Source organism: Mustela nigripes, chromosome 6 (assembly GCF_022355385.1).
Source record: "Mustela nigripes isolate SB6536 chromosome 6, MUSNIG.SB6536, whole genome shotgun sequence".
Classification (NCBI taxonomy): Eukaryota; Metazoa; Chordata; class Mammalia; order Carnivora; family Mustelidae; genus Mustela; species Mustela nigripes.
In genome coordinates this window covers 107,071,785-107,084,590 of record NC_081562.1, presented here as the reverse complement: position 1 = coordinate 107,084,590, position 12,806 = coordinate 107,071,785, and the positions used below count along the sequence as shown (strand labels likewise).

The window sequence follows — 12,806 nt, the reverse complement described above, 5'->3', positions numbered from 1 at the left end:
ACCCATGGTAATGAATTTCCAGTAAAGATTTTTATATCACTACCAGCCTAGGACCATGCTCATTCATTTCCATGCAGTCTCCCTGTTTGAGTGGTAGATTTGTTTTTCTAGTCCATCCTTTCATTGAGGGTTCTGGTTTTATGTAGGAAGGTCAGCTCTGCCTTCTTGCCTCATTTGGGTTGAATGCCAGGTTTCCTATCTCTGTTTGGCTATTAAATGCAAGTTCCCATCTGTGTGGTCCAATAGAACTTGCCACAGTGATGGAGTTGTTTTATATCTGGTGTCCCATATGGTAGCCACTAGTCACATGGGGCTTTTGAGCAGTTATGAACTGTTGCTAGCGAAACAGAGAAATTGAATTTTTAAAGTTTCAATTTATTTCTATTAATATTTATTTAAGTAAGTTTAAATTAGATTGCTATTTATGGCTTGTCCCTACCATCTTAGACAACATTCCCTTTTGAGACAGACTACATATGTGAAGGCACTCACAGCATCATTTACTTCACTTATCATTCTGGTTTTCAGTTTGCTCTTTATTTATGGCTCCAAGAATTTATCTTACTCTTTTAACTGGGCATTTAAAAGGATATTCAATTTTATCTTGTGGTTTTTTTTTTTTTGTTTTGTTTGTTTTGTTTTGTTTTGTTTTGAGCTGGAGAGGTTTTATATTATTTAGTTCACAGTATTGCCAGAAGTGGAACATAGTCTCTGCTTTCATTTTCCCTTCCCTCCAATCCATCATCTTTACTGCAAAACAACTTTTCTAAAATGCAAATCTGTTCTTGCTACATTTCTGCTTTCAAGATTTCTCCATTCTCTCAGAATGCAGCCCAAGCTCAGTATGGCATCTAAGGTCCGCTGTAACCTGACCCCTGCCTCCTCCCTCAGCCTCACCTTTTCTTGTTCCTTCTTGTACTTCATATTCAAGCAATGTCAAATACTTGCAATTCCTTAAATGTGTCCTCCTATTTCATACCGTAGGTACGTTGTTCATCTTGCTCCTTCTACCCGGAATGGTCTCCCAGCCCATCCTCATCGCCCCCATCTGCCAACCATCATCTCCCCACTTTTTATAGCAGCTTGTGCATAACCTCTCTAAGGCTTTACTGACTCCTATTTGTACCTCTTCTGGACCTTGTCTAGCATTTGGTCACTTCTCTGCATTTTCCACCCAGGGTGGATGCCTAGGAAAAGACTTGCTTTGTTTTAGTTTTTGGAACCCCAACACCTAGCCCACGGACTGACACATGGAGGTGCTGATGCTGGGACTTCTTTATCCAAGAAGGTAGTGGCGTCTCTGTGAGACATCCGTGGGGCGGCTCAAGGCACAGGCTTGCTCTAGGTGTTAGAGGAGGTCTGAATTGGGGCAGTGGTAGTAGTGTCTATCTTTAGAGAGCTCCAGAAGTCGTTTTGAGGCTTCAAGTTCCTAAGCCCAAGGTTCACAGACTCCATCCTACTTTAGTCCCCGTTCCCTGCCAGCTTCCCTTTCGTTTTCTGAGAGTTAGTATGGTGACTGTGTAGTTGAGAACCAGGCCTTGCTTGTGTCTTTTCACCGAGCACCTGTAGGGCTCCATACACCCCTCTCACAGTTCTCTTTGGACCTGTTCTTTATTTTTGCTGTGAAGGTGAGAGAGGGCACTGATAGTGAGCAGAGAATGGATCAGGAAAGAGTAAGGCCTTGGTTCAGTATGTGGAAGGGCTGGCCTTGCCTCACTGAGCTTTCCTAAGCTGCTGAGCTGACTGGGGATATTGTTCCCTTACTCCTAGTCCATCCACTGCTGCTCCTGGAAGGCAGTGAGCCCTTGGCCTTTCCATTCCAGGAGAGCAAGAATATTAGGCCTCCAAAGGAACCTTACCCAGTGTCCAGTGTTTAGCAGGTTCTTAGGGAAATATTTTTTGGATTGAAACCTGCTTAGTTTGTCCCTGTCCCCCAAGATGCCTATGAGCTGCTGCCATCCTGGAGAGTTGTGGGTGGTGAGAGCGCTGGGCTGAGAGAGAAGTCTAGATATAACCTTAACTCTGCCCTTAACTAGCTGTGTGATGTGGAGTAAGTTGCTTAACCTCTCTGTGTCTCAGTTTCCAGGTATTGTGTGTAAGATATCTAGCTAAACCCTCAGTGCTTATGAGGTACTTGGTGACTGTGTCTTCCCTTTTATATATCCTTATGGGATATTTGCTCTCACTTTATATATAAGAAAGCTTTTTGGCTTCTTTCTTCTTGTCCCATCTTTGTCAAGCTCTTTCCTTTCCGAAGCAAAGGCTATGTGTGTGTGTACACACAGAAGATTAGAAAAAGTCAATCCTTCCAATACCCAGACCGCCAACTTATGCTTTCATGTACTCTGATTTCTCACCCTTATTATATGTGGTCTTTTATTCAGGGCCTTAAATTGGAAAAAAATGGACTAACTGATATCATACAGTTATCCTAACTGATGATGGATAGTATACTCCCCAGAAATACAAAAGATAGCTTCAAAGGGCTGTTAACCATTCAAATTACCCAGGAGGATCCCTGTCCTGGAGGCACCTGTGGGAGGAGGGGCTGGGCCTACCAGGTAAGAGCAGGAGGGGATGAGTGGGTTAGGGGAGCTGGGAGATATGGGGAGAGGGGACAGATCTGTCAGTGTTCTCCCAGGAGCCTAGTTCTTTGCCTTCATCAGCTGCTTTTCCTCCTTCAAATGCTTCATTAACTTGGGCAGAAGTCTTGGGTCAGCTTTCAGGTTAGTTGTTGGCTGGTGTTTTCCCTGGGGAAAGCTGGGAGACTGGCTAGAATCACTCCCATTAGCAGTTGGCAGCTCCCCAATCTGCTTTTTAACCTGGACTGTCTCAGCCCTGACATCTGATGTTCACACATGAGTGTGGGCTGTACCACTGTTTATTCCCCACCTTGCCCCCTGTGGGTGGGCCTTGCACCTGTCTGTGAAGACCAGCTCCAAGAACCACTGTCCTAATGAGAGCAGCTTTGCTCCCTGGCACTTATTGAACTGCAGAGCTGTGGGGAACAGAGCTCTGAATGTGGCCTCAGGAAAGAGTCCAGTCCAGAAAACATCATTAGTGGCTTGTGCCATGAGGAAATGTTCCCTGGGAGGTTACGATAAGAGCTAAGTGGAATTGTGATAACACCAGCTACCTTTAGTTGGGTACATACTCTGTGCCAGGCACTAAGCTAAACCCTTTGAACTCAGGACCTCTTTTAATAACAGCCTATTGGGATAGATATTGGCCCTTTTTACAGTTTGATAATATGAGGCCAGAGAGGGGAAATGACCAGTTCAAAATCACACTAGCTGAGCTGAGACCACTGACCTCAGAGCTTACGTTCTCACCACCTAGTATCTCCTGTCTGGCATGACTGGGCACAGAACTTCTTAAAGCTTATGTGTCCCAGAGGCAGGGGGAAATTGTGCAGGTTGGTGGCTCTAAGTCCCCTATCTACCATGGATTAGTTGTAGAGATGGACCTCCAAGAGACTGGAAAAAGCAGATTTCACCCAAACTGACCCTTCTTCAGGAGGCAGATTTCGGGGTGAGGGGTGGGCAAGCAGCCCCCAGGGTGCTACCGCATCCTTCTCTCTGGCACTGTGCGGTGTGAGCCCCAGCAGCACAAGCTTTAAGAGCAATGAAGCCAAGGTAGGGAATTTGCAGGCTGAACTATGTGGAGAAGGAGGACGGGGCAGACAAGCTTCCTGCCTTGCTCTGATGTGGCTGGGATATTTGTGTTTTACATAAGCTTCAGATGTGTGTGTGTGTGTGTGTGTGTGTGTGTGTGTGTGTGTGTGTGTTTGCAGACACGCGTGCCCCAAATGCTCTAGTCATTGTTTTCTCCCCTAAACCTCTGAAGCCGAGACTCTGCCTGCTGCCTTCCTGAGTTGCTGATGGGTCTCTAGCCCTAGTCATGGAGTAGATCCCAGGGGGTGAGTCAGAGTGCTAGAAGCTCATAGCTGCAGGGCCAGGCCACAGTGGCAGATCTTAATATTCACCAGCACCCTCTCTGAGCCTTTGTTTTTACCAGGGTACCCGCTCTACAGGTCCCCTTTTCTTCCTCTCTGCTAGATAAATCTTTATCGTTTCTAATTCTCACTTTAAAGACCTCTGAGAATACCCAAAGCCCCACTTGGCTGGGGTCACATGAATAATTCTTTTACCTGTGCTCTCTTCCCAAGCGGTTATATTCAAAGAACCACTCCAGTCACTGGAAAATGGGACCTCCCTGAGGGTCCATCACTGAACCCAGGGCAGGACACAGGAATATGCAGAAATTCATATCTGGGCTGCTGTTCCCGGTCCTTTTAATCAGCATGGCCGGATTCCTCCACTAGTTTTCAAGTGCCTGAAGGAGAGGCAGGCTGCCCAGGTGAAAGGGCGCTGACCCCGGTGTAGAGGCCCCAGCTGCCCCTACTGTCCGCAGAAGTTGTGCTGACCAGGCGCAGAGGCCGGAACCTGTCGCCTGGGCCTGGTGCTCAGAGGCCTGATCTACACGGAGACCAAGGCCATCCGGTTACTAACGTTAAAGCAGTTTGGCTGGTGGGATCGCTGAACGACTTCCCTAGGAATCGTCCGCGCCGGTTAGGTCCTCCCAGTGCCAACTCCGCCCGGCTCCCGCGTTTCTTCCCTCCTCCCCTCTCACTCTCTAGGCCCCCCACATGGCTCCCCACCCCAACTCTCGCGCCTCAGCAACCCCTTCCCCTTTTTGTTCCTGTTGATCCAGCGAGCCAGGCTTTCTCCTTCTCTGGTCTTTCTTCCTCCTCTCCCCCTTGAATCCAGTCCTGGTTTCCCCGCCGCCAGCCTCCCCTTTCTTTCCGACTAGGCTAGCTCCCCGCCCCCGCCGCGCCCGTCGTCACAGCGGTGGGTTCTTGCTCCTCGCTTACCCCGCTCCCAGCCACCCGGGGCTTGGCTCGCCCAGTCCGGTGGCTCCAGTCCGGATCTCGCTGCTGCCCGACCCGGGTACGAGTACCAGCCGCTGGGGAGGAGGCGGCGGCTGGCCCCGGCTCCCCTCGGCCGCCTTGCCAGCCCGGGGTTGGCGGGGAGGGAGCAGCAGGGCAGCCCCCCGGAGCCCCTCGGAGGACAATGCACCCAGCGCTCGGCAACCCCCGCTCGGTCTCGTCCTCGTCCAGCTCCTTCCCACCGCCCCCCGCCGCTGCCCGGCTGCAGCCCCTCTTCCTCCGGGGGGGTTCCTCCCGCGGCCGGAGAGGCTCGGGCGACAGCAGCACCAGCACCAGCACCAGCCGGGGGGGAGGCGGCGGCAGACGCGGCGGGGGCGGCGGCGGCGGCTCCCCCAGTAGCAGCACCGGCGCCGAGAGAGAGGACGACGACGAGAGCATCAGCATCAGCAAGCCGCTGGTGCCAGCCGGCCTCCCGGGACCCCCGGCTCAGGGGGGCGCCCCAGCCGCCGACCCCGCGCCCTCCGCCTTCTCCTCCTCGGCCGCCACCTCCTCCTCCACCTCCACGCCCACCTCCTCCTGCAGCATGACAGCCGCGGACTTCGGCGGGGGCGCTGCGGCCGGGGCCGTCGGGGGCCTCGGGAGCCGCTCGGCCGGGGGCGCGGGCGGCACGGGGACCGGCAGCGGCACCTCCTGTTGTTCGTGTTGTTGCTGCTGCGGCCGCCCGGCCCGCTCCGGTCGCAGGGGTCGGCGCCGAGGCTGCGCCCCCAGTCCGGGGTGCCGCTGGGGCTACCAGGCGCTGTCCGTGGTGCTGCTGCTGGCACAGGGTGGTCTGCTGGACCTGTACCTCATCGCCGTCACCGACCTGTACTGGTGCTCCTGGATCGCTACCGACCTGGTGGTGGTGGTGGGCTGGGCTATTTTCTTCGCCAAGAACAGCCGGGGCCGTCGGGGCGGCGCGGCCAGCGGCGCGCACAACCACCACCAGCACCACCACCACGCCGCGCCGCCTCTACATCTACCCGCCGCTTCAGCCGCCTCCGCCGGGGCTGCCGCAGGGGCCAAGGCGCGCGGCGCCCGCGGGGGCGCAGGTGGCCCGGGAGCCGGCCCGGGCGCTGCCGGGGCCGCGGGCGAGTTCGCCTTCGCCTACCTGGCCTGGCTCATCTACTCCATCGCCTTTACGCCCAAGGTGGTGCTTATCCTGGGCACGTCCATCCTGGACCTCATCGAGCTGCGCGCGCCTTTCGGCACCACGGGCTTCCGCCTCACCATGGCGCTGTCCGTGCCCCTGCTCTACAGCCTGGTGCGGGCCATCAGCGAGGCGGGCGCCCCCCATGGCTCGGCGGGACCCCTGCTTCTGCAGCCCCAGCAGCACCGAGCCGCCGGCTGCTTTCTGGGCACGTGTCTGGACCTGCTCGACAGCTTCACCTTGGTGGAGCTGATGCTGGAAGGCCGCGTGCCGCTACCTGCGCACCTGCGCTACCTGCTCATCGCTGTCTACTTCCTCACCCTCTCCTCGCCGGTGCTCTGGCTCTATGAGCTCAACGCCGCAGCGACAGCCTCATCCTGGGGCCAGGCTTCCGGGCCGGGCAGCTGTAGCCGCCTTCTGCGCCTGCTGGGCGGTTGCCTGGTGGACGTGCCCTTGCTGGCGCTGCGCTGCCTCCTGGTGGTGAGCTACCAGCAGCCCCTCTCCATCTTCATGCTCAAGAACCTCTTCTTCCTCGGCTGCCGTGGCCTGGAAGCCCTAGAGGGCTGTTGGGACCGGGGGAGTCGGGCCTCCCCGACTCGGGGGAGAGGGGGCTACGGCGCTCCGCCCTCCGCCCCGCCACCGCCACCGCCGCCACCACCACCTCAGGGAGCCTCCCAGCTGGGCCACTGCATCTCGGAGAACGAGGGGGGTGCCCATGGCTATGTCAATACCCTGGCCGTGGCCTCCCAGAATTGAGGAGGGATAAGGGAGAGGGGCTTGCTTTGGGGTTGAGAGACCCCAGCCCCTTGTCCTTTGATCGTCTCTCACCCAGATTTGATCAGGGTCTATTTGGAAGACGGAACTGTTAATAGGGCTAAGGGCCAGTGTGTCCTTCTGCACCCCTTAGATCAAGACTGCTTGGAGGGAGACCAGCAGCTAATGGTGAAGGAGGAAGGTCCACCTACTACTCTATTTCCCTTTCTCCATGCCCTACCCTAATCTAGCCTCCAGGGGCCAGATACCTCTGCTTCTTGCTTTTCTCAGCGCCATCCTAATTCTTGTCCATTGTCGGGGAGAATGGTGAAAAGGGCGTGCCCAGACAGGGGTGCTGGGCCTGAAGCCTTCCCCCTCGCTTGGAAGTGCCAGATTCTTATAGGCTGTGGCTGGTGATCATTGTCCCACGCCTTGAAACTGATCCAGAATCCACTGTTCCCCTGATGTGTCTATTGGATTTTTTTCCAGAGGGTAGTTGTCAAGTCTGTGTTTGTCTGTGTGTATAGTATAGTTTTCTTGTTTCCACACTGTGGCCCCTTGCAATCAGTAGGAGATCTGGGGAGGCCCTGTCCTTCCCACCACACATACAACCACCCTCCTCATTCCTACCTGAATTTGTGGCCGTGAATTCCCAGAAAGAGCTGGGCTCCTGGGAGCTTCCCAGTTGCTCTTCTCCAAGGGAAACGCTCACCCAGGATCTTCCTCAATTCTACTCCTCTCTTCTCAGCTTGGGGGAGGAGAGGGTCCATACCCTAAAGACAAAACTGCACCCTTTCTTGGGTGAGTGAGCATTTCTACCTCTGTGCTTTCAACTTTTGTTGCATCATGCACTGATGCTGCTTGCAAAAAAATAAAGGCAAAATATTCAGAAGTTGCATTTAACATGGCCACTGGATCCAGCTGGGGTTTGGTGCCAGTCTTATTACAGGGTCTGTGGAGTATCAGCCATTGGCTTGCCCTCCCACTCTCTCTCCCTCTGCACCCAGAACTCTTATCCTTACCGACGTTTATTGCTAAGCGGTTCTTGGCTTAGAACAACAGCCTTGATGGGGGTCCTGAAATGATGTGAAGCTGGGGCTCCCATTGGTTCAAGGAAATCCAATTCCACATCTGTCCTTCCTCTGGGAAGCCTGGTGTGGTTAAAAAAAAAAAAAGCTCTGGTAAAGAGAATTTCTAAGGAGAAGGCAGTCTGAAGAGGGAGTCTGGGTAAATCCTCCCCCTGCCCTGCCTTTCTCTCTGGCATTCTTGTTGAGATTAATGACAAGGGACACCCAGCGGTTGCCCACTTATGGTCTCGATGTGGGACATCTCTCTTGGAATTTTTGAGGGTGGATAAGTATTTTTGGGGGAGGTAAGAGTGCAGGAGGACTGTTGGCAGCAAGGCCAGGAAATACTCACCGTCCTCCACCCCAGAATAGGATGGGGTGGGGCAAAACTGAAAGAATTTTGGTTTCCCCTCCCCCACCCCCTCGTATGCTTTGTGTGGTGTAATACACCCTGGGCAAAGGACCAGAAGTCATGATTGTAGTTTTGACTGTCCCTCACTCTCTTTGATGGCACATTGCTTTTGCTTTCTGAGTCTCAGTGTTTTACTTTGAGCTCTTCTCTCCCAACTTCTTGGGGGTTTGTTGACAGAAGACTTCCATGGAGATGGAGACACAGAGGGACTGATGTCTTGACTAGAGTCCTTCTGAGCCTACCCTACTGTCACAGTGGGGAATGATGGAGGAAACATGTTTACACTCAATGTATTAATCTATGCTCCCAGCCCCTTGCCCTCCTAGGTTCAATATTATTAGTGGGTTGGATTTTGCAACTAGTCTTTTTTTTCTGTCTCCCCACTCCCCCTTCTCCCCCCACCATATCCTTTCCATTTGAATTCTGTGTGCTCAAAGTCCTGGGCCCTGACTATTCCCTGGGTCTCCATCTCCTCTCTCCAGCTTTGCTCTCTCTGCTATCTAATCTCAGTGGCTGTGAATGGACTTTGTGTCTGAGGCATGGCCAGCCCCTGGCTGGCCCCTGCCCCACCCCCTTTCTCCTGTTTGGATGCTGGTCTCCCCTTCTGAGTGACTGACTATAAAATCTGAGTGCTGTTGAGTTTTCTGGTGGGAGGCTGTGATAGGTTCCAATGAGCTACCACTTCCCTAGCTACGCTGAGAGACTGATGGCAACCTGGCCAGCTCTGGCAGAGGCTGGGCCTGCTCAGGCTCTGTCTGCCGGCCCCCCACTCACCCTTGGACATTCTCTTTCAAACATCTGGTGCGAGCACTTTGCGCTCAGGGGTCAATCCCTTCCTTCTGGTGTTTTTCATGAGTGCTTTTACTTTCTTTCCTTGCCCTACTCACAATGGGACATGACCCCGATTTTTCCTTGCTTACTAGGGGCATCTGTAGTGGGGGTCAAACTGGAGATGTTTCCCTAGGGAGGTGCACTGTCTCCTGAGGCTCATGCCAGCAGTATGGTTCACAGGATAGTACTCCGGGTAAAGAATTCAGACTGTCTGCCTCTGATGTGTGTGCCAGTAAGGTGCGCTCTTGACCTGAGTCTCTGACTCTACAGATTGTAAAAGGGTGCTGGACCAGCCTCTCTCTAAAGGCTGTTCTGATATAACCTGGCCTGGTTCTGAGTCCATGTATTTTTGGAGGAAGAGAGCTGGCTGGAAGTTAGAGCCTGGAAGAAGGGAAGTTGCACCTTACTAGCGTTGAGCACGTTCCCCCCTCCCCCCTTTTTCTTTTTAAAAATAAAACCAGCTTCTGTTCTGAAAATAAAAAACTTGAGACTTGTGACAAGCTTCCTGTGTGGTTTGTTTTAAGATCTTTCCTGTCCTGGTTTCCTTACTAAATTCTTAAATGTCACTGTGACATTTGTCATCATTTTATAGGCTTGTGTTAACATTGTGGGTACACTTGGCCATTTCCTTCTAGGGGGTTGGCACTAGTCAGGGAGGTGGGGTAGCTCTGGCCTTGACCTGGGGGGTGTCTGGGCAGACTTCCTATAGGCAGAGCTAACTCACGTGGGCTCTTGACCTGAGAGACATTTCCCCAGACACTTGGGGCTTTCACTCCCATTTCTTTCTAACAGTTAAGTTCCCAAAGAAAAGAGTTTGAGAGACTTATATTCAAATTCTTTGCCCTCCTCTCTGACTCTTGCCCCAGCCAGAGACATGAATTATGTATGAATGAGACAAGCAAGATCTTTCTTTAAACAACACCACCACCACCACAACACAAAGGGGACTGTGAAGTCTGACAGAATATTGAGTCTTCACCAAAAAAAAAGATTTTTTTTTTTCTTTTAGCACAGAAACAGCCAGCATTATTGAACCACTCTGTGCTGTTGCCCTGTGATGCTCGTGGCCATTCCAAGGGCCACACAGCGGTTGGACCCAGAAGGGAAAAGAGGCAAACTGAGAGCACGGGAACCCCAGTCCTGGGCTTGCTCTGCCTCCTACCCACTGAGGCTGTGGGCACTGACCTCCACTCCTGGGGTGTCTTCATCACTTATCACCCAGGAGCACTATTACCTCACAAGGCTGTGTGAATAATTAAATGAGGGGGTGTATGGAAGGATGGTCCTTTTCCTCAAGACATTGATAATCATAACCGAGGATAAAATTCACATGTGAAACAATGACAGAAAAACATAAGACCACATCTTCCTTTAAATAAGATAATGAATTTGACTAAGCATGTTATGTTGACATGTTTCTCACAGGTAAGCAAGCTAGTTGTCCCTCCGTGCTCAGTAGAACCGTGCATGAAAGCACCATGTGGAAGACGAAGAAATGGCACGTGGATGGGGGTGTATTCGCGTGGGCAGTGCGGAGGCCCCATGTGGGCCTTGCCGAGGGTTTGAATCTGTCCCCGGGTTCTAGCCCTTGGGAGGCTCTGGCGACACATTCTGTGCTTGCCTGCGGAGTCCCCCAATGCAGAGCTGCTCATTTCATCCTCACAGCCATGGGCAAGGGAGCTTGAGTTCCATCTTCCTGAGGTCCAGAAAGATAGAGTAGCTTGCTGAATTCCATGCTGAAGTCAGGAAAGGGATTCAGATTTGAACCCAGGCCTGTCTCCAAAATTTGCACCACCCCAGGCAGCGTTCAGATTTAGCTGTTGACAGAGTTCAACTTCTCCTTATTAAAGCTGAATGGTCTAGCTAAAAAGCAGGGCTGGTTTTCCTATTCTGTGTGAGTCCCAAGGAAGTGGCACTGAGTGAAAGTCAGGGGACACCAATTGGGCGTAACATCTTTCTGCTCTCTCTCCTCTCAGGTCACTGTTGTACCTTCTTTCTCTCTGATCAGAAAGGAAGGATCGACGGAACTAATAGCCTAGGGAACTACTCCTCCTAGGAAGGGAATCCAGGGACTGGGGTCTGGGGAGGTATGTTGGACAAGACCTCCCGGTATCCTTGAAATCATGAAAGGGGGGACTCCATGTTCCTCTGACAGACAAAGCTGAGTCTCCAGGGCACTTCACCTGCCTCAACCAACTCTAGCGGACAGGATATGAATGTGCACCCAGCACCAAGATCTGGGAGAGCTGGCAGGGCATGAAGGGCAGGGGACGGACAGAAAGCAAGAAGATGGACAGTGAAGCCATTTAGCAGTGATGTGGGAGGCTGTGAGTGAGCACCCCAACTTCACAGCCTGTACCCAGGGGCTGGGGGCAGTCACTTTATTTCATATTCTCCCATAATATAGAATATTGGATCATATATTGCTTTTGTAATCTGAAAAAGTGAACACCAGAACAAGAAAGTCCTAACAATGGGAGGAAGGCTAAACTGCCCCATGTTCCTCAAGCTAAGGAAGCTGGTCCGTGCTCCTGGCTGAGAGGCGATGAGACCTCAGGGAGCCCCTGAGGCCTCACAAGGGCAGCAGCAGGTATGGGTGGCAACACCTGGATGGAATGAGGGCGACCGTGTGCTGAGTGCTCCCATGTGTGGGACCCCACCCCAGCGCCTCACATGGAGGTTCTGTCCACTCCTCAGAGACCTCTATGAGGGCGGAGCCCTCGCTGAGCCTCCTGCAACCTGAGAGCTCAGGAAGACCACCGGATCAATCTCAAGGCTGGCAAGCAGCAGAGCCAGGGCCCCAGCCTTGGGTTAACTGCTGCCAGACTCTTTTTAAAGAACCTCCCTCTGGATGCCTGGATGGCTCATTTGGTTAAGCATCTGCCTTCATCTCAGGGACCTGGGATCAAGCCCTGCATCGGGCTCCTTGCTCAGGAGAAAGCTTGCTTCTCCCTCTGCCTGCTGCTCCCCCTGCTTATTCATGCTCTCTCTCTCTCAAATGAATATTTTTTAAAAAATAAAAAATAAAATTTTATTTTTATTAAAAATAAAAATTTATTTATTTATTTGACAGAGAGACGCGAGAGAGGGAAGCAGGAGGAGTGGGAGAGGGAGAAGCAGGCCTCCCACTGATCTGGGAGCCTGATGCGGGGTTTGATCCCAGGACCCTGGGATCATGACCTGAGCCTAAGGCAGACGCTTAACCAACTGAGCCATCCAGGTACTCTTGAGTGGTAGGAAAACCCCAGCTTGTGGGACATGTGTTCTTAGAATGGTGTTTCTGGGTGAAGCAGGATTTTATTAGCCATATTTCAGAAGAATACGAAAAGCAAGGCAAGGCTTTATTTACACACACTCTTCATGGTCTTGGCATTGGGCTGACAGCAGACACCACAGGCTGACAGAACTTCCGGCATGTGTGGTGAGCAAAGGCCAGTGTGAGCCTGGGGGCTCCAGGGAAAGGGAGGGAACGTGGGAGGAACCAGGGCATGACGTTCAAGGAAGGGTCCAGAAGCCCTGGGGAACTTCACGATTCCATTTGTACTGGTTATGTCCACAACAGGCAAATCCATAGAGGGATGGGGAGTTGAGGAGGGTGGGTGGTGAGGATGAAGGGGTGCTGGATTTCTTTCTGGGGATAAGAAAAATGTTCTGAAATTGATGATGCCG

The 12,806-nt window shown here is 52.6% G+C and overlaps 1 protein-coding gene across 1 annotated transcript; it reads left to right on the top strand.

Annotated features, from left to right (window-relative positions):
- Window positions 1-4,915: 4,915 nt before the first annotated feature.
- Window positions 4,916-8,123, top strand: TMEM121B (transmembrane protein 121B). Its single transcript, XM_059404971.1, has one exon. The coding sequence runs from the start codon at window positions 5,073-5,075 to the stop codon at window positions 6,828-6,830; it is 1,758 nt and encodes a 585-aa protein (XP_059260954.1). The 5' UTR covers window positions 4,916-5,072; the 3' UTR covers window positions 6,831-8,123.
- Window positions 8,124-12,806: the final 4,683 nt, after the last annotated feature.